Source organism: Oryzias latipes, chromosome 3, assembly GCF_053564925.1.
Source record: "Oryzias latipes strain Hd-rR chromosome 3, Olatipes_Hd-rR_3.1".
Taxonomy (NCBI): domain Eukaryota; kingdom Metazoa; phylum Chordata; class Actinopteri; order Beloniformes; family Adrianichthyidae; genus Oryzias; species Oryzias latipes.
Window position 1 is genome coordinate 20,825,305 of NC_136239.1, and position 19,914 is coordinate 20,845,218.

The window sequence follows — 19,914 nt, forward strand, 5'->3', positions numbered from 1 at the left end:
CATTTAAAAAACTGCACAGAACATCATCTCATTGGTTTTTTAACCAAAGAGATGATATTACATATTTTGACCTGAAACTGAACATACGTGCCACTACTTTTGAACACTTCCATCAGTTTGTTCGAGTTCATTGTCAGTTAAATTAATGCCACTTGTTTTGAGTTAGCAGTGCTGAGGAAGATGCTGGTTGCTGCAGATTTGGCTGAGTGTTGCTTCTGTAGCTGTGCTGTGAGGTCTGGCCAAAAGAGGAAACCAAGGGAGAACAGACTCTTATAAACCAGCCAGGCTATTGGGCAAACGCCACCTACCCAAGGTTTCCAGAGGAGCAACACTGGATTAATTAAAATGTGTTTATTTGTTGTGGCTCTGTTGGGTTGTCACACATTTATGTTAATTATATTTGTGGCATATTTTTCCTACTTAAAGATCAACTCCTGTCCTTTTTTTTTTGTTAAATGTGTTTTAACATGTTAATTAGATTACAATCTATAAAAAAGCAAAAATCATAAATAAATGAGCAAAATAATAATTTTTGATGTGTTTCAAAACTGCTTACTTTTTAAAATAAACTTTTCAATAACCAAACTCCTGCACTAAAATGTGCATCTAATTTCTTACAAGTAGCTTCAAACAAACTACATATGAGGCATTCAATGAATTTTTCCTTTTCTTGTTTTAGCAAACGTGTCCCCTACTTATCTTTTTTGGGATATAACGTGTTCATAACAATCATATTTTGGAGAAATTTTTATAGACTGACATAACCAAAAAACTATCAATAACAGAGCAAACCACTCTTTACCCTTCTGACCCCTGATGTGAGATAAAACTGATAGTTTCAAAGAAATCAGTCTCTCCTTTGACGATGGAGAAGGACACAAATATAGGAAGATCCCATGTCATGAAAAGATTTCAAGGAAGGTTGCCAAAATGGGTTAAAATTCAGCAAGAGATATGCAAGCGAATAAAGGAAGGACAGAAAGCCTTTCAGGGAAAGCTGTAAAGAAATCCCATGAGGTTGCATCTCCCCAGCATCTGAGCATAAAAATAGAAGACAGGCTTATTCCCAGAGCGGGGGGGGGTTAAAACAGAAGAGAACCAACAGAAGGGAGAGGCGAGCAACGAAAGAGCAAGAATCCTCGCCTGAATCAGGACACCGCAAAACAGTGGAAAATTTTCCCATATGCATTGAGTGTTTGACATCTTGTCATTGGAAAATAAACTCAAATAATTGTTAGGAATTGTGATGGATATTATTGTTGTAAGTTGTATTGTTATAAAGCTAAAAAAAAAGAAATCATGATGAACTTTTACCTCTCTAGAATCAGATTTAATCACTTTGATTTCATTGGAATACCAAACTGTTTAAACTACTGGTACAAGGGGGTTAGTCATGCTGAAAAATTCAGAGGTATTGTTCTTTCTTTTTTCTTCCCATTTGCACTCTTTGATGAATGTTTGTGAGGTCTTTACACAGTTTGATCCTATTTCTTTCAACTGTACATTAGTTTCTTTGTTTTTCCTGTTGAAAGGTTCGTGTTAAACACAGGGGGCTTTCTACAGGGAAAGACCATTATGACACTTTCAAGCACAATGTTTCTTTGACATTCACGTAAATCCAATGTACGTAACCCATCAATGTATGAGTTTTGCAATTATACTATAAATTGTTTATATTATCAAAGGAACCATATCCTAATTCATATTTAACACAGGCTAAAAATAGTGTAAATGAAGATCACCTCTTGCAACGACAGCTGCTTTTGTGGCTGCCCCCTCTGCTCTCACTATAGGAGCCCATTTTTAATCACTTCTACAAACTTCCATCACATAAACTTCATCTTCACAAGGTATCACAGTGGGCGGAATCTTTAGTGACAAATGCTCGGCTGAGCCACAGCCAGCCTGCAGAGAAACCTGAGCAGAGTGATGCTCGCTCTGCTACTGAGAACTTCCGGCTCACGCTGCTCTGGCTTGCTGCCTTTAAGGAGAATAGGGTGAGAGTTTACCATCACTAAAGAAACAGCTTTCTTTTAGAAAGAGCGTAACTACCTGAGTAAAATTCTACAAATGAATTGATTGAAAATAATGAAAAAAATAAATTACTTATGAAAATATGATTATTAGATGGATAGCAACATCAGGAGGATGGAACACGGGAAGCTGGAGAAATGCCAGGGCCTCAGGGAAGAGCTGGAGAAGGCCTGCAAATGTGAAGGCGACAATGGTGGCCAGAGTGATTGGAGCACTTGGGGGAGTTAACTCCAAAATGATCTCTGGAAAAGTGCATTGCTAGGAAGAGCAAAGATACTGTGCAGTACCCTCAACTCCCAGGCCTAGAAACCACCAGAGGAGGGTGAGAAGAGAATTTATATATGTGTATGTGTGTGTGTTTTAGAAGGGAGGGGGAAAACAAACCAGATAAAGGACATATGAGTGCTGAAGAAGTGTCAAATTTGCAGGAGTTTGTCTGTTGATTTACATATGTGCCTGGTTATGAATGATTTGGATGTCTACTAAGGAGAGAGGTTTGACAAGTAGAAGGATCCCCAGAAGGATCCCCAGTGTGCCTGTTCTCCTCTGCAGATATTATTTAGCATTTTCTCCTTCTCCAATCAGCTTTCTTACCATCTATAGACTTGGTGACATGTGATAAAAACCCAAAAACCTTTTCTAAGTCAGCCAATCCTAATATGTTCTGTATACTTAACCAGTCATATTCAACAAAGAGAAAAAAGTTCTCAAAATTATCTTTTACCAAAATATTTTTTTCCTACATTGGGTTACACTTGTGTACTTTTACCTCAGTCAGGATTTGAAGTTTTTAATTTATTCACACAGACTGGTCTGTCTGTAACTGCTTATGAAAGAAGTCCCACTCAACATATTTTTTTCAAAAGTATTTGCTTGACAGTACCTTTCCTGCGCTGAATACATGAAATGCTGTTCAACATCCTGATATAAAAATATCCCATGGCAATGGAATGATGATGACCAGATGTCACCTCATGGCCAGGAGCTAACTGAGACTGTAACTTACAAAAAGTGTTCCCGGCATACCAAACTGCTAATGAGTGAATGGTAAAGCAAAACATCATTGTGTTGCAGCTTTAAATTACAAATTGTATAAATACAGTTCAGTTACTGAAAAATCTTAAGTTAAGTTTGTTATTACTTTAATTTTACAGTAATATACAATTAAAAGCCAAATGATATTTCTAAAACAAAAAGCACCATGTTCATGCAGTTCTAGGGCACTGGTAGCAATTAGAATACTTACTTATTGAAATATATCCTAATAATGTTTATCAATTTTCTATTTTAATGTTAATAATTTTAGCCCAATTCAGCTATTCTACGAATGTTAATCTTTTTGATTTTGATTGCATTTTAAATTTAATATGTATTTACGTTGTTTTAAGCTTCTTGATGAGATTAACTAGAATCTGGCAATATGTATAAAAACCTTATTGAAAATTGAGTTGTATTTGCCAACATAAATTACACAGATAAGCAAGAATAAAGCAAAGTTTTGCATTCATCATTATTAGTAAGGACTTATTCAGATTAACCATTCACTCTATTATTAATTAACTGAGTCCTCATAAAAAAATGTGAAATTTGACAGTGGAGGTCAAACATTTTGCAGTTGGATAAGAAACCTGTCATCAGTGAAAAAAATGAAGACATCCTAAAAGCCAAACTCAAACATCTCAGTTTGACTCACCAGTTTGGTGTGAAGTGACAGTAACATTTGCCAGTGAGCGGGCGGCCACGCCAAGTGCAGAAACGCCATTCAAGGCCTCCACGTGGAAAGTGTAATTGGCGTGCATTGCAAGGTCTAGGATTGCCACCGACGTGCCACTGATACCCAGTGGTCGAGGGATAAATCGCAAGTCGGATTCGCATGGCTCGCATTGACTCATACTTCCATCACAACGCTGGCACAAGACATTGTAAGTGACGTCATTCCGGCCACCTGTGTCACTTGGAGGATTCCAATGCAGGAAGAGAGCGGTGTCATTGATCAGTGAGACGAGGTTCCTGGGAGCTGAAGGAGGCCCTAAAAAAAAGAACAAAATGATTCACAAGGGCCCAAAGGAAAAGTAACCTGGGCTGGAAATCAATGCCAAAGTTCTAAATTAAATTGTGTTTCATTTTGCCAGTGCATGATTCCGTTCAATTATCATTCAATAAATTATAAATTTTTAAATTTTCAATTAAAAGCACATTTTGGTTAGTCATAAAACATAAATATATACGCTGGAAATAAGATCGCTCATGTAACTTTTTCTTTCATGAGCTGCATGTTCAAACAAATCTGTCAGAATGATCAAACCGCCGACAATGCTGCCAATCATTGAAGTAAGACCACTTTGGTCTTGTTTATCCAAAGAGTATTAATCTGAATCCTGCATCCTGGCATTGTCTGTGCTCAAATGCAGGTTTTTCTTTTGCTGACTCTTTAAAAAAAACTAAAATTGACGTGTCATCTGCATTTATACAGTAAAACTTTTAAAAGAAATTGCAAAAATTAAATAAATTTTCATTCTTTAAAAAGTCTATGAGCCTTTTTTGGTGGATCACAGTGAAGTGTTTGCGTCTGATATTCCTCTATAAGCTCACCTTGTTTTTTTAATTGCCTCAGTTAATCACTGGGATAAAAAGAAGTAATGTTTTTTGGCGCCAAAACCACACAATTATGTATATATAAAGAAAAAAACTGTCCATTGTGATTGTTGGACTAACGTGTGCAGGCCATTGTGGAGGTGTCTTTAGCAGCTCTGTAGAAGCCCTTATCGCAGTGACAGATGGTGGCAGCCTGGTCGTGACTGGAACTATGCAGAGGACACTTGGAGCATTTTGTGTTCCCAGCATATGCTTTGAAGAAGCCGGGCCTACAAGCTGGAGAAAAGAAAGCAGAGAATGCACAAGAAGCCTAAACACATGCTTTTACATAAGCACATCTTGTAAAGGCATGAATTCCTCTTGAGGCTGAAGGTGTGTATGCACCTTTTTGAATAACATACTTGTATGTGTCGCATTTTCAGCACTAAAAAAGTGCACTTAAGTGAGACAGCGTGCCTTATAATCAAGATTGCCTTATATGGATAAAAAGTTAAAGTTCCATTATCTGTCACACACCTAGGTGGAGGAGCGGTGAGCGGTGAGCGGTCAAGCAGGGAGGCTTTGGGTCCCATTTTTAGTCTTTGGTATGACTCGGCCTGGTTTGAGCTCATGACCTTCCAGTCACAGGGCGGACACTCGTCCAAAAGGCCATTGAGTTTTGATTGTGCTCAATGTTGAAGTAGTCTTGAGTGGTACACAGTGCTCTGTATTGGATGATATTATGTCTACATTAACACGGCTAATATGAAGTGATGTCAGACTTGGGTTTATTATACAAGCTGCAAGTTGTGCCAAATCAAGTGGCACATCATTGAGACCACAGTAGTCTCAGAGCGGGAGGACTAAATAGTAGTTTATCCTAGTTATGTGAACACACCCACATCTGCCAAACAGCATGGATCTCAGTTCAGCTCACAGCTTCCTCACTTATGGTGTGAAAATTCACACTCAGATTCCCCACTTCCCATGAGTCTTAGGGGTTTAAGGCGGGGCTAACCCCCGGTTCGCCACACTGTGTTGTAGATTGAGGATGTATATGTGCTGAAACTGCGTGCGTGTTTAAGAAGGAGCATGGAGCTGCAGCGGAACGTGATAGCAGCTCTCCCCTCCTTCCGGCAGTAACACGGCAGCAATGTGGAAATAACAGGGCTGGTTAAAAAAACATACCAGTAAAATAGAGCAGCAGTGACTTATAAGCGCGCGTGGCACAATCTTATGTGCGCTGTACGCGGCTCTGTGAGTGCGAGGCGTGCGCCAGAAGTTTCCTTCCACAACAGTGAAGGAAACTTCTGGCACGTAGCAGACCGGCTTTTCCAAACGCGTTGGTGATGGTGGATTTCTGCTTTTAACGATTGCTTTTAACTTGAAAGCTGCGTCATGTTGTAGTGGCGGTCACGTGCACGTTGGGTTTAATGGCACCAAAGGATTGTGGGATGCGGCTGGGCACGGGTGTTTCTTTTATTGCACCATGACGTAAGTGTCCAACAACTGAAGTGAGGTCCATGCTGTTTGGCTGCTTGTGTGTATGTCAAAACTAGCCCTCTTGTCGATGGACATAGAATTATGCAGGCAGTCTCCCCTCTGAGACTGCCGGAGCGCTCCTGGTGGCCGATAAATAAAAGCATAAATTAGCTGCATCATTGAATAAGCTGCAGGGTTGAAAGTTGGTGGGAAAAGTAGCGGCTTATAGTCCGGAAAAAGCGGTATGTTGACGTGTTGTCCCTAGCATGACACAGGTGGATAAAGGTGAAGAGGATTTAATGTAATCCATGGACACCAGTGAAGATCACATATGATTGAAGAAAAAAGGTTTAGCGCACTGTCTAGTGGGGTCTAGATGACCCAATTCCCAATGTTAGAGTGCCTAGGGTAGCACAGGGGTTACGGAAGGTACAAAAGCGGTAAAGAAGTATTTACCATTACTTACAAGGTTGTGAGTTAGGGTAGTCACAGTAATGTCTGTTTTAGCTGTATTAGTCTGTTTTTGACATGTTGCAAACCAGGATGGGAGTTACAGGTATTGTGAACAGTGAACTAAAGATGGTGTCTAAACAGGACCTAGAGAAACTATTTCACGTGTTCATCTTTATTCTGCTTGACTACTACTGTAACTGTAATTTACAAAATTGCCAAAAAATCAGTCAGGAAACTGACGCTTATTCAGAACTTTGCTGCTCGGGTTCTCATAAAGACCAAAAAAGTAGACCACATCAGTCTAGTTCTGAGGTCTTTCCACTATTACTGGTTTTCAATGCTTTGAATGATTTAGCACCATAATACATGCTTGACATCCTGACACAGTATGTATCAACCAGACCTTTCCAGTCATCTGGATCCGGTCTTTTGTTAGTTCCTAGAGTCAAAACCAAACATGGAGAAGCTGCATTCAGCTCTATGCTTCACAGATCTTGAACATACTTCCAGAAAGCCTTAGATCTGCCTAAACAGTTCATTGAAATCCAGGTTAAAGACCCGCCTATTTTCACCTGCATTTGATTAGTTTGTAATCAAGAGTTTATTTACAACCACACTGTTATTTTAAGCTTCTATCAGATTTAGTTTTTTTCAACTTTCTTTACATTTTGCCCTAATGATCATAATTTTACTATTTCTTTTAATAGCTTATATTAATGTCTTATGTGAAGCACTTTGAATTGTCTTTGCACACAAAATCTTCTTTCTCTTTCAGCTTTTCCCATCAGGGGTCGCCACAGCGAAACAACCTCTCTTTCGAGGATGAGTCGCATGGTTAACTTGACAATGTTTTACGCCGGATGCCCTTCCTGACGCAACCCTCTCAATTTATCCGGGCTTGGGACTGGCACAGAAAATATGCTTTAGAAAATAAACTTGCGTTGTATGTTATGCAGGCCAAAAATGAGCTATTGAAATGCAAATAACGCATAAACACAAACAAAAAATAGAAACCTCTCTCTGCACTTTTACAACGCAGATGCTGACAGACAGACTTTCTTCTTCACATTGTCTTACTTTCAACTGCCCCAGTTGTAATTGTTTTCCTGTTGTGTTATTCTTTTCATTAAAACTTATCATCAGTATTTTCCCCACCTGTTTTGTTCTGACTATGTTTTCACATCTTTTTTTATTCTCTTACTTTGCTACTTTTCTTTATCTCTCCTTGTAGTTTTTTCTCCTTTTTGTCCATTCTCATCAGACGTTGACCAAACGGCTGAAGATTGCTTTCACCCATATGGAAAGATAGCGCTAATAATGAATATGTCTAAATTGCTAATCATTTCTATTGCAAAGTAGGGCGGAAAGACATTCTCTATGTGGCTGGTGAAAAAAAAAGCAGGATTAGCCGATAACGATGCCACTATATGGGACAGACAATGAAATGATAGAGGAGGAAAAGTATTACTCTGGGAAATGTAATCAAGAATTTATGATAAAGCAGCCAAAGGCAAGGTTTATTTTTACGCTTTTAATATCTTAAATAAAAAGGTGCTGCAGTTTCTCACATTTGTTTACTTTTCTCCTTACATGCTTTTTATTGCCTGACGCACCTCCGTGAGAGATAAAAAAAAAAAACAATAATGTCTTTGCTAATATCATTACATAGATTATCACCCTAGACTGATAAATGTTTGGCAGTAGCACCTGCATAACATCCCCAATTCAGTCATGATTTGAGTGACAGAGCGAGAAATGTCAATATCAGGAATAGTTTTGTTCATTCAGCCGATAAATATTGCGTACAAAGCTGTATTAATTCTTGCCTTGCTTTCAAAAGCAGGGTGTGGAAAAAAGTAGAAGCAGCTCCCTTTTTTTACCTGAAAAAACCCCCAAACTGTTTAGTGACATCTTATTTAAAAAGGCTGTTTATCTTTAAACTATGTTTTTGTCACATTAAAAAGATTTTGCTCTGATTCTGGTTTGCAAATACAATCTTTTATGCTTAGTTTGGTCAAGTTCAAATCAAGTAAATCTTAGCAGTGAATCAGTGCTGGTAGTTCAAAAAGTAGTTCTTCTCATCTATTGCAAGTATTGCATGTGCACCATAGCACAGTATGAAAGCACCACCAAGTCTGACTGTTTCGCTTACCACTAAATTGGAATGTTAAAAGGGAAGACAGCCAATATCTTTTGAAACTTGTATACGTGAAATGACAAGTAATTTATTTTGTTTTTCTCTCTATTCTATGATTTTTTACTCAATCAATCTTTTAAACATCTTAATTATTGGCACTGTGGGCCTCATAGGAGATGATCTTGTTATCCCTGACATAAAATCTGCCAAACTATCCTGTACAGTGGTGGAGCTAGAGCATTTTACATGGGGAGGCGGAAGGGGGGCAGAAGACTTTGTAAGGGTCGCAAATAAGAACTATAAGTTAACATCTTTAATGTTAATTTTATAGTTATTTAATGTTACTTTTGTTTGTAATTGTTGTTTTTGCAATGTTTAAAGACGGTTGAATTGATTTAATGATGTCATCGTTGACTCAAAAATCGCAGGACAACTGATGGGGAGCAAAGCTTTGTGCCGGGGTCAATCCCTCTGCCCCCTCATTGCTCTGCCCCTGATCCTGTACTAAACTCTGGACTAGAGATGGATAATGAATAGAAGAAAAAAATTTTTGTCATTAGTACATTGTTGTTTAGGGAAAAAAAAACAGGTTAAATCCATCAGAAAGCGAAAATGAACTGTCAAGAAAAGCAATTCAACTGTGAAGTTTTCCATGGCTGTGATCTCCCTCCTAATGGTTTTGAGTGAAGGTAAGTGGGGTTTGAAGTCATCTCTAGACTTTACATTGTCAGAAGCAGGTGGTGCCATGGAGTATGTTTACCTTGCCTGGTCTCTGAGCTTTGATATGCAAATGGAAGTTCACAGAGAATGAGTGATGCTCTGGTCTGGCCACACTAAGGCCAGAGTAAACACCATCCTTAACAGAAAAAGGACAGCCACAGTAACTCCAGAACAACCCAGAGGCATATTGATTTCCCATTTCTTTCTCCACTTTACCTGAATTTAGGGTCACAAGTTTTCTCTCAGGGTGGAACCAATAAATGATTATTTTCGATTTCAGTAGCACCCTGACATGAATAGGTCAGAAGCAAAAGAGAGGAAAGGGAAACATCACTATATGTCAAGCTAAAGAAAATATCCAGCCTTTGCCGTCAGCTGCAGTCAACGTTGACAGGAAAACTCGGTTAGGCTGTTAAAAAAAAAGAAAAACAAACTGTTTGATTTTTAACCCAAGACATCTCAATTTCTGAGTAACTGAGTGTAATCACTTATCCCACTGCTGAGTTTCTGGTTTTCTCAGAATAACTGCTCTGATTAAAATGGAAAATGAAAAGACATCTCTATTAGCTTCGCCTCAAATTCACTGCCTCCTTTCAAAAATGATGCTGCGATGAAAAGATGTGGAACAAATAGAATCAGCTCTATGATGTTGCCTTATCTAGGTCATGATATAACCAGCCTATCTGAGTAATACTCTTGTGGCTGACGCTGAATGAAAGGAATAGAATAATAAAGTGCTCGATTGAGATGTCAGAACAGTCTGGCAGAATGCTGTTGGGGTAGAAAGCAGGGTTTGATAAGCTGTGATGCCTTTGTTTAGGCAGCTGGGAGGGAGAGATGGACGTGTCAATGCGGAGCTCTGCTTATGTTTGGGAGCGCTGGGGTTTTCCCTATCCTCTCTCGGTAACTCTCGTCCTCCCTCCCTTCCTCTCTCTCTCTCTCTCTCTCTCTCTCTTTCCATCTTTCGTTTTTTTTCCCCATGCTGCCTCTCAGACTGCTTTGATCACAGCACCCTTTGAAGCAGGGTTCCAAAATGAAAACGAGGAGACAGCAGAAGTCACACAAAGTTCACGCCTAAACTTCCTGCAAGTACTTGCAAATTGCACATCTTTATTACAGCATAAACTCTGCTTATAGAAATTGCATTCATGTAATTTAGTAATTTAATAAATGCATGACCATAAAATGTTGTTTTGACTTCTATTAGTTGTTACCATCATCCATTACTCCACACCAATGAAAATTGTCTTCTTTTGGTGTTTTTAACATGTTCATGTATTATTTCACGATAGAGAACATATATAAAGACAATTATGATTTAATATGCATTTCTGAGTATTTTGTTACACAAATCATTGTGAATCAAGAGTAGACGAAAAATATGCCACCTGAAAAACTTGTAGTAGGGAGGTAGTTCCAACAGTCGGCAGGCCACAAGCTCCCTGCTCTGCTCCATTCTGATGCAGTCACTTGCAGACAAATACATCCATGTGTGCCTTTTTTTTTATCATCTGAGCTGGCAGTTCAGATGCAGAACTGCACGGTTGGATCGCTCCAATATTGCTCGCCATTTTGTTGCACCCATAATGTTAGGTTGGGGTTGTGAGGGACTGTAAGCTAGTGGGAGAGAGTTTAAACAAAGGAATGATGTGAAATGAGGGGAAGGTTACTCTGCGCCAACATTCCTGCCCACAACTGAGAGGTACTCTGCAGAAACTATATCTGGAAAATGACACAGGTTCCTTGATTTTTGGCTAAAAAAGGCATAATCATAATTAAAAGACTTCCGGCATCAAAATATGATTGGATTGGGAATTTAACCAACCAAACTGAATACTTTCCTGTAACTGCAAGCTTTATGTTGACTATGAGAGCTGAAGTTCAGATACAAACATAGGGCAAGCTAGAATTTGACATCTGCTTTTTGTGATAATGTCTTCTTTTAAAGATAAAATAGATCTTTTCATGCACCCAAGCCAAAATGCTTCTACTAGTATATATATATATATATATATATATATATATATATATATATATATATATATATATATATATATATATGAACACATAACTCTCTAAAATCAAGCCAGCTTTCTGTTGATTTGAGTTTTTTTCCTTTTTCTGGCAGTAATGCACAGTTATTGAGCTGCTTTACCTCAAAAGCCTTCTCTTCTGCTCAGAAAGGCAGAGCTTGTATGTAAATTTGCTCTGCTGCCCCAGAGGATGGAGATTTTGCTCTCAAAGTCGACGTTACCTATAGGTCTCCAGCTGTCTGCTACAACCCTTGTCCTCACACTCAGGCTTTTTTGTAGACTCATGAAATGCTGCTTCTGAATTTTACCTTTCATGGAGCTGATTTTCTTTTAAACCAGCCAATAATTTGAACCACAAAAAGCTGATGTCACAATTTCCCCAGAGGTGCATTCACTTTACTTTACAGTGTCTCCCTCTGACTGTGACTTCTTAGGTCACTTAATGTAAACCTCTGTAACCTTATTTCAGCTACAGAAAAAATCTCAACACAAATCTCAACTAGAGATTTCCAAAGACCGTTTTTTTTATCTGTTATAAAAAAAGCTGTTTAAACTAAAGAAAAATATTCTTTTGAGTTGATATAGCCACACTCACATTGACTAAACCGTTGCAATATTCAAAACTGGGCACACATGAAAATACTGGTTAAAAATGGTCTTTTTTTGTAGAGATATTACAGTGATTCTGTAAAATTTTGATGCAAAGTTAGAAAACCCTCAAAAAATGTCCAAAGAAAACAAGGAAGAGATGCTAAACTGGGAGGCTGTAGAGGTTTTTAAATTTGGGTTCACATTTAATACATACTGAAACTAATTGAATTACAAATGAAAGAATCAAAAATAGGTATTTATTTTGTTATTGTTATTAATATTAACCTTTTAAAACCCAAGCTTAAATTTAAGGCCTGCACCTACGTTTAATATTCCTCTCCATGCTGTTGACTGTGCATTCTCTTTGTGCATCTTTGAAACGTTTTGTGCAAAAGGAAAATGCAACGAAGTCTGGAAAAAAATTGAACACGTTGGCATGTCTACGTTTAACTCTTATGAGAATAATTGCTTTTTATTTGTTAGTATTCTTTTCATGCACTGCATGTTTGCTGTTAGAGATATGGCACAACGTATGCTCTCCACAGCTCATTTTGCCATTGATTTGTGTGTCTGAACAAAACTGAAAGCAGCTCTAATAGAAAAGTGCTTAAAGCGCTTAATTAACTTAATTGGCAACAAGTATGAAACATAATTTGTTGTTTGGAAAAAAAGAGCATCCTAAGGCAATCAAAGACATTCAGAAGTTTTTATTAGAAGGAGCTTGGTACTTAATGAGTGTACTTGGTGAGCTCAGTACTAAATGAAATAGTAGATACACAACCATTTCTATGCGTATAATAAAAATATCTATTTTTTAATCTGTTATCCTACATATGAGGCTAAAAAACCAGACAAACATTTGTCAGCAAGCACATTTTAGCACTGCAAACAAAAGTTCAAGGAGAATTAAAAAATGAGCACATAAAAGAAAAAAAACTTTCACCCAGAGAAATCTTTTCTTTTATGTGTTTTTCTGGCTTGACAAGAAGAGCAGGATACCCATGGTGCACTGCCAGCAATGAGAACAGTGACTGAAAACAAAACACAGCTAGAGTTGGGAAAATACACTATTCTCAATTCTACAGCAAAAAAAAAAAACAATCTTACACTGTTTTACTATACCGACCACATAACATAAAAAGGTAAATAAACAAATACGCTCTTTGACGAACAGCAGAGCCCAGCATAAGCATTTCAGCTAAAGAGTGTTAGTATCTAAGAACCTCTTGAAATCACCTCTACCTTTTCTTATTACAAACTCAGTGTAGTATATACAAAAACAACAGTTTAGAAGGAGCTTGCAGACAAGCACATACAGTGGTTATTAGGTGACCAGGTGCAGGGCAACAACATCTGAGACATCTTAGGGGAAAAAAGAAAATTAGATCCCTCAGAATAAGAATTTATTATGTTTTATGTCCTTGACCAAAATACCTACCAGAATGATCTCCTTTTAATTCATGAGTGTTTTGTTTGTTTGTTGAGTTTTGTATTTTTTGGAGCACAAGTCGCGCTTGTTTGCAAAGTTTAACCGTGGCAGCGACTTATTCTCTGGTGCAACTTGTGTGTAAATTTAAAAAATTGCCATTGATATGGTTAGTGCCCCATTACCATTGTCCATTCCCCTCCAGGGATCAAACCCTGGTTTTCTGAGTGGTAATCTTTCACTTTACCAACCGAGCTACCCAGCCGTTGTACTGCCCAGTCTTACGCCGGCCTTGGCAGAGTAGTTCCAAAATGACACAGGATTAAGAATACAACTGATTTGAAGTAAAATAAAGAGTTGATTTGTTACCGTGTTCCTTATGCTATGGTCATCTGAATTATTGTTCATATGTTCCTCCTATAATTCATTAAGTAAATAAACATCAGTGAATACTGCAGATATTCAGGGAGCCGGTTTAGCTTGTGCTGGTTTGCGGCGCCTTCTGTCCATGAAACCAGGGTTTGACTCCGGGCTGCTCCCTGTTCCCTTCTCTACCCCTGTGCCGGTTCCAAGCCCGGTTTGAGAAGGTTGCGTCAGGAAGGGCATCCGGCGTAAACATTGCCAAGTTTACCATGCGACTTGTTCACTGTGGCGACCCCTGATGGGAGAAGCCAAAAGAGGAAGAAGAATACTGCAGATATTCAGTCTATTATTCCAATCTATTCTGTTATTAGGATTTGCATTTGAAGATGAAATGTCTGTTCCTGTTTTTTGTATTTTGATATAAAGACATTTTCCCAAAAAGTGCAACTTATATTTTTCTTCTTAATTTTGCATTTTTTTGCTCCTGTAAATTAGAGTCCAAAAAATATGAACTAATTTGAATTGGAATTGCGTAAACAAAAACATTGATGCTTTGTATATTTGTGCAAGTTAATATTATTTACAAAAACAATTAGATTTAATTCATTGTGTGAACCTGCCAATTCCTGTTTAGGATCACTGGAATTCTGGAACCTACCCAGCTACTCTTGGGCAAAGGCGGGGTACACCCTGGACAGATTGCAAGTCCATCACAGGCCATACAGATGTCACATTCATATCCAAGGGACAATTTAGAGTCTCCAAGCAACCTATGTAGCATGTTTTTGAAATGTGGAAGAACGCCACAGTGCCCAAGCCCACAGATGCACGAGAAGAACATGCAAACTACACACAGACACAAGATGTGAACCAGAACCAGATGTGAACCAGTACCCTCTCTTTGTAATTCAACAGTGCTAACCACAGCATCACCAAGTAAAGTGTGGACATAAAAATTTTGAAGAAAGAGAAACCTTTTTTTAATTTTTATACATACATTTGGATGAGGAGTAGTTTAGAATAACATATCAGCATTGCATAAAAAATCATCTGACCTTCTTCCTGCTGCTTCGAGTGTCATGTCTCTTCATTTTAGTTATGTAAAAAATATCTCAGTGCAAAGTGGGTCAACATTTCAAAACGAAGACCATCACTGACCCTGATGGGTGTTGGCAAGGTCTCCTGACTCAATCAAGAGGAAGAACCAATAAGCAAAAAGGATTAAAGATGGACGATGTGAATGTAAGACAAACTGTACCACACACTGAGAGACAGCTGCTGCTAAGCTGCTCTCCTATTAATAATCTCGTCTAATAAGTGCATAATTTAACTTTAAATGATTGAAGATGAGGGGACAAAATATAGAAAAGAAGCAAACAAGGAGTATATAAATGTCTACACAACATATTGATGGTTAATGCCTGCTGAGTTCTATGAAACATCTCCACAGAGGTAGTAACTGAATTTCACCACAGACATCAGCCACAACGTAACACAAAGGGCTTTTTAAGCTGTAATCTTAGAGCACGGCATGATTTAGCTCCTGCTTTAATTACAGGAGTAAGGCAATAATAAAATATGCAGTCAGTGTAGTTTTAGAGGTGCAAGCTAAATTATCTGTGAAACTAACAAATGAAAGCAATTAGCCAGTTAGCCCCCCCAGTCATCTCCACAGGCTAATTAAGAAAGCAGGCTGGAAAGTTTTGGAAATAAGGAAGTTTTCCCCAAATAAATGTTAATCTAATAGTGTGATTTTGTAAAGCAGGTGGGACCAACTATAGACAAAGTTCATGTAAAAGATTCTGGTGCCAATAGTTTTGCTTTTTTTAAGAACTGCATTATCATTTAAATGCAACAGTCAAGGAAAACAAGTTACTTTTGTGAAATATTAGAAAAGCTATTTGTAGAAAAATATCTTTCTTTCCATTTTTAATGTTTATCGTCTTGGGAGAGAAAAGGCATGTGATGGGAGGCAGTGACAAAGCGATATGAAGGAGATAAATGGAGGGATGGGAAGGGAATTCAGTAAAGCATAAACAAAGCGGGCAGGAGAGAAGAGAAAGATGATGAGGGGAGGTAGAGATGAAATGGGATGAAGAGAAATCTGGATGGATAGGATCAGACAAGGATGCAAGATCTTAGAATGAGAAGAGGGAATATTGGTTCAGTGAAGTCAAACTCCTGCAGGCCGCAGGGATGGCCCAAGAGATCTGTTAGAAGGATACAGTCTTCCCTTTCTTTTTTTCTCTTCTCTATCCAATTTTCCTGCATCTGATTTTTTTTTGTTGTGATTGTAAAATATACCATCACAAAACCAAGCAACAACAAAAAAAGAGTGTTTATTCTCACCTCGGCAGTGGCCATCCATCTCCTCGTGGCCAATGCTGCAGACACAGCGGCCCAGTGGTACCAGCCAGTCTCCATCCGCACCACAGTATAATTTGGGTGTGTCTCTCTCTTCTGCATTCTCCACACATGCACCTCTCACTTCTACAAGGGAGGATGAGTCCATGTGCGGCACCGTGTCAGGAAACGCTGCAAGGTTCCTCAAAGTCGAAGGGCAGCGTTTGTAAAACACCTTCAGGGATGGAAGAAAAAACACAAAACTTTGAAGCGTCACCAGCTTTTTAAAGTCTTTCTTTGTGGTTTCCATTGATGCAAACCTAAGTCACACTCTGTTACCAGACCTTGACAGACACAAGAGCAATGCAAGCTCCAACATCTTGAAACGCTAAGTAGAAGCCCTTCTGTGTCACTGGTCCAACCTCTCTGACCTCAGTGTTGAGGCGAAGGACACGGTCTCCAAGATCTGTCTGCGTGAAACTTTCATCTGCCGCTATGGTGTCCACCTTCAAGTCAGAACCAAACGAAAAACATATTTAGCCTCACTAAACCTGTTTTCTTTATTTTTTTAAATTCACTAAAAACCTTGGTGTAGTCAGTGGGCCGAAACCGTGCTCCTGCAGAAAGAGGTTCATCTGTCTGCATGTAAAAGAGGTTGAAGGTTTCTTTACAGGTACCAGACACCCAAGGAATGGAGTTGCAGTCACGAAGAGTGAAACGCAGCTCCACATGTACCTGGATCAAAACATAAATGAAATAAAGCACAGCTGAAGATTTTTTAATTTAGCTCAAACTGTTTTTAAATTTTATTTAATAGAAAAAATGAAGTTAAACATCAAATGTTTAACTTCATTTACCATAATACAAAGTTTTTAAACAAATGAATAACTGTTTTTAGGAATTAAAAACAAAGTCGTATTGGGAAACTATGCCTCAGAACTATCTACAGTGTTTTACGGCATGTCACTACAAAAGTTATGAAGAAGAATAAATCGGAGAAATGTTATTCCAGAGCTCAAACCCGCTGTGCAGCTTGTCGCTGGATCCATCCAGACCTCAGCCAGTTGTTCTGGTTTGGTTCCATCACATGGCAAACTTGAAAGGTGTGAATGGGTCTGTTGTGCTCATCCATCTCTGTAATGGCATCCCACTGTAAAATGCAATAGGAAGATTAAAAAAATAAAATAAAATAAAAAGTTATACTCCTTAACTCAATTTAATATAAATGTGTCTGCCAGATAATAGGCTGCCATGAGAGAACACACTTTTAGGTTTAACATCTTTAAATTTCAAAAAACATTTTAAGAACTGTCTTACTTCTGGGACCTAAAAACTCATTTTGATAATTTTGTTCTATTCTACCCACAAGAGTAATGCTTCTAGTTCCAAGAGCTTCAAAATATGCAGGGCAGTGCACCCACTTTCCAGCTCCCCTCAGCTGCTGGACTGAGTATAAAGTGAGCTGTGGAAGTAAGTAAGGGTTGAGTGGAGTTTATAATCAGTTAGTAACTGCCAGCAATCTAAAAAAAGTACTTTGATTCAAACATGGCATCAGAAAATGACTCATCAAGAGGCTGGCTCATGTATTTTGTTTAGTATATTTTTGTTTCAGCCTTTGAGGTTCAAATCTCTCTGAAGTTTTACAGCATTTAAGTATGAAGGATGAGGTAAAGAAGATAGTAAGGTGTTTGAAGGATGCAGAAAAGAAGATAATAAGGTGTGTGAAGGATGCAGTAAAGAAGATAGTAAGGTGTGTGAAGGATGCAGAAAAGAAGAGAGAAAGCTGTGTGAAGGATGCAGAAAAGAAGAGAGAAAGCTGTGTGAAGGATGAGATAAAGAAGATAGTAAGGTGTGTGAAGGATGCAAAAAGAAGAGAGAAAGGTGTGTGAAAGATGCAGTAAAGAAGTGAAGGATGCAGAAAAGAAGAGAGAAAGGTGTGTGAAAGATGCAGTAAAGAAGTGAAGGATGCAGAAAAAAGAGAGAAAGGTGTGTGGGACTTCAATCTTTCGTCTATGCCATTCAGCCTGGTGGGAACCAGTTTAAAGACCAGTGGGTGCTGAGGCGAGTGTGGGTACTTGCTTTGTGGCACTAGGCCACACCTGGGCTGGCGTAGGTAGTCGAATCCAAAAGGGGCTTATCTGATGCAGGAGCCACTCTTCTCAAATCATTTTACTAATTCTTTTGTTCTCCTGTTTCCTTTTCAGCTTTTTCAAAAATATTTTTTCTATAGCAAGATCATATTGAATATTCAGTTTGACAGATAAATCCAGGCACCAAGATCCCATGTCTCCAAAAACCAGCCAAAGAACTGGTTGAATAGTTGAAAGTTGGATGTCTGATGTGCTGGGACTGATACAAACTGATGCTGAAAATAGAAATAAAACTTAGAGCATTCAAAAATACATCATTATAATAAATATTTTTGTGTATAAGTTTATAACCAACTTAGATCCAAATTCGGTTTCCTCATATTTTCTGACATAAATGCAGAAAAATTGGTTTTGGTTGCTGTTTTTTAAGATGCTTTTAGTATCACACCTAATGTTCTCCTGTCTAGTCTAATAAAAAGGGTTCCCACAGTACCTGTGTTGTCACATTTGCCTATGATTATTAATGAGGCAGATCGTATAAAAGGCTTTCGGCCACTTTTTGCTTTTATAATTACCATTGAAGCAAAAAAAGGTTGCAGGTTAGTTTTCCCCACACTGCATCCTGCTAATCTGGAATTATGTTATTTCACGACACTCAAAAGAGAGTAGGATTTTTTTTCCTGTCATGTAAGAAAGTTACGTTTTTTCCATGTAACCATATTCATGGTTCACCTATACATGATCTAGTTTTAGTGCCATTTCATGAGAATATAAACCCGTGAACCTTCTTTCACTCCTCCTGAAGCATAAGAAAATATGACAGAGGAGACACCTACACAGTTTCACCAATGTTTTCAAGCTGTTGCATCAGCAAGACTTTCTCATTTGTCTGCTCCACTTTAACGGTGTGGTGATCAGAGCTTCAAAAGCCCTAACATTTATTGACAGAACTTCTCCTGTGGCATTAGATCTGCTGCAAAGAATCTGGCTGTTACACAGCTGGACATGTGATTGCAGATCTTTATCATGACTTATATGAAGGGCGTGTTTTTCTTTGTATTTGTTTCTTTTCTGCTAGGGCAAACAAAGAAAAGTCAAGTATTATCAGGGAGTGTTGACTGATAAATTATTGATATTTCATCATTGATTCAGGCTGTGCAGTGGTGTGGGTGTCAACAGTGCTGCTTCACTACATAAAAAAACTCTTTTAATGTGGAGCTTCCATTTTTTTCAATGCATGGATTTTCATGCTACGTTTTTTTTCGTTTGTTTTTACATGAGAAACATATACTTTTTCATGGCATTTTAACCTCTTTGTTGTCATCCTATAGACTGTTGACCCATCCTGGGAGTATTTTAGCTTCTGATCAATTGGTGAAAGCTAACACCCCAACAAGATGTATTAAAAAAGAAGAAAAATGTTGAAATAATCAATAATATATATAGACAAGTCAACCTCTACTTAAACACGTAATAGTAAAATAAGCAAGGTTTTTTTTTCTTTCTTTTTTTTTCTTTCTTCTTATGTTTTTTTGTTGCATTTGTTGTTGTTGTTGTTGTTGTTTTGAAATTGTACTGTCTGTTTTTTTGCTGAAAAAAAGAATAAGAAGAAAAATGGTTCAGAACGAAGAAAAATTTATTGGGGAAACATTAAAAAACACACCAGCA

General features: G+C 38.1%; 1 protein-coding gene across 1 annotated transcript in view; it reads right to left on the reverse strand.

The window, feature by feature from the left end:
• The window catches only part of LOC101171316 (ephrin type-A receptor 6), a 55,300-nt gene that overhangs the window by 11,126 nt on the left and 24,260 nt on the right, over nucleotides 1-19,914 (reverse strand). Inside the window, exons 3-8 of the mRNA XM_020713193.3 lie at nucleotides 17,178-17,306; nucleotides 16,742-16,891; nucleotides 16,501-16,662; nucleotides 16,163-16,391; nucleotides 4,750-4,905; nucleotides 3,728-4,063 (exon numbers count right to left, since the gene is read on the reverse strand). Coding sequence (XP_020568852.1) covers nucleotides 3,728-4,063; nucleotides 4,750-4,905; nucleotides 16,163-16,391; nucleotides 16,501-16,662; nucleotides 16,742-16,891; nucleotides 17,178-17,306 — 1,162 coding nt within the window. The remainder of the gene's footprint in view (nucleotides 1-3,727; nucleotides 4,064-4,749; nucleotides 4,906-16,162; nucleotides 16,392-16,500; nucleotides 16,663-16,741; nucleotides 16,892-17,177; nucleotides 17,307-19,914) is intronic.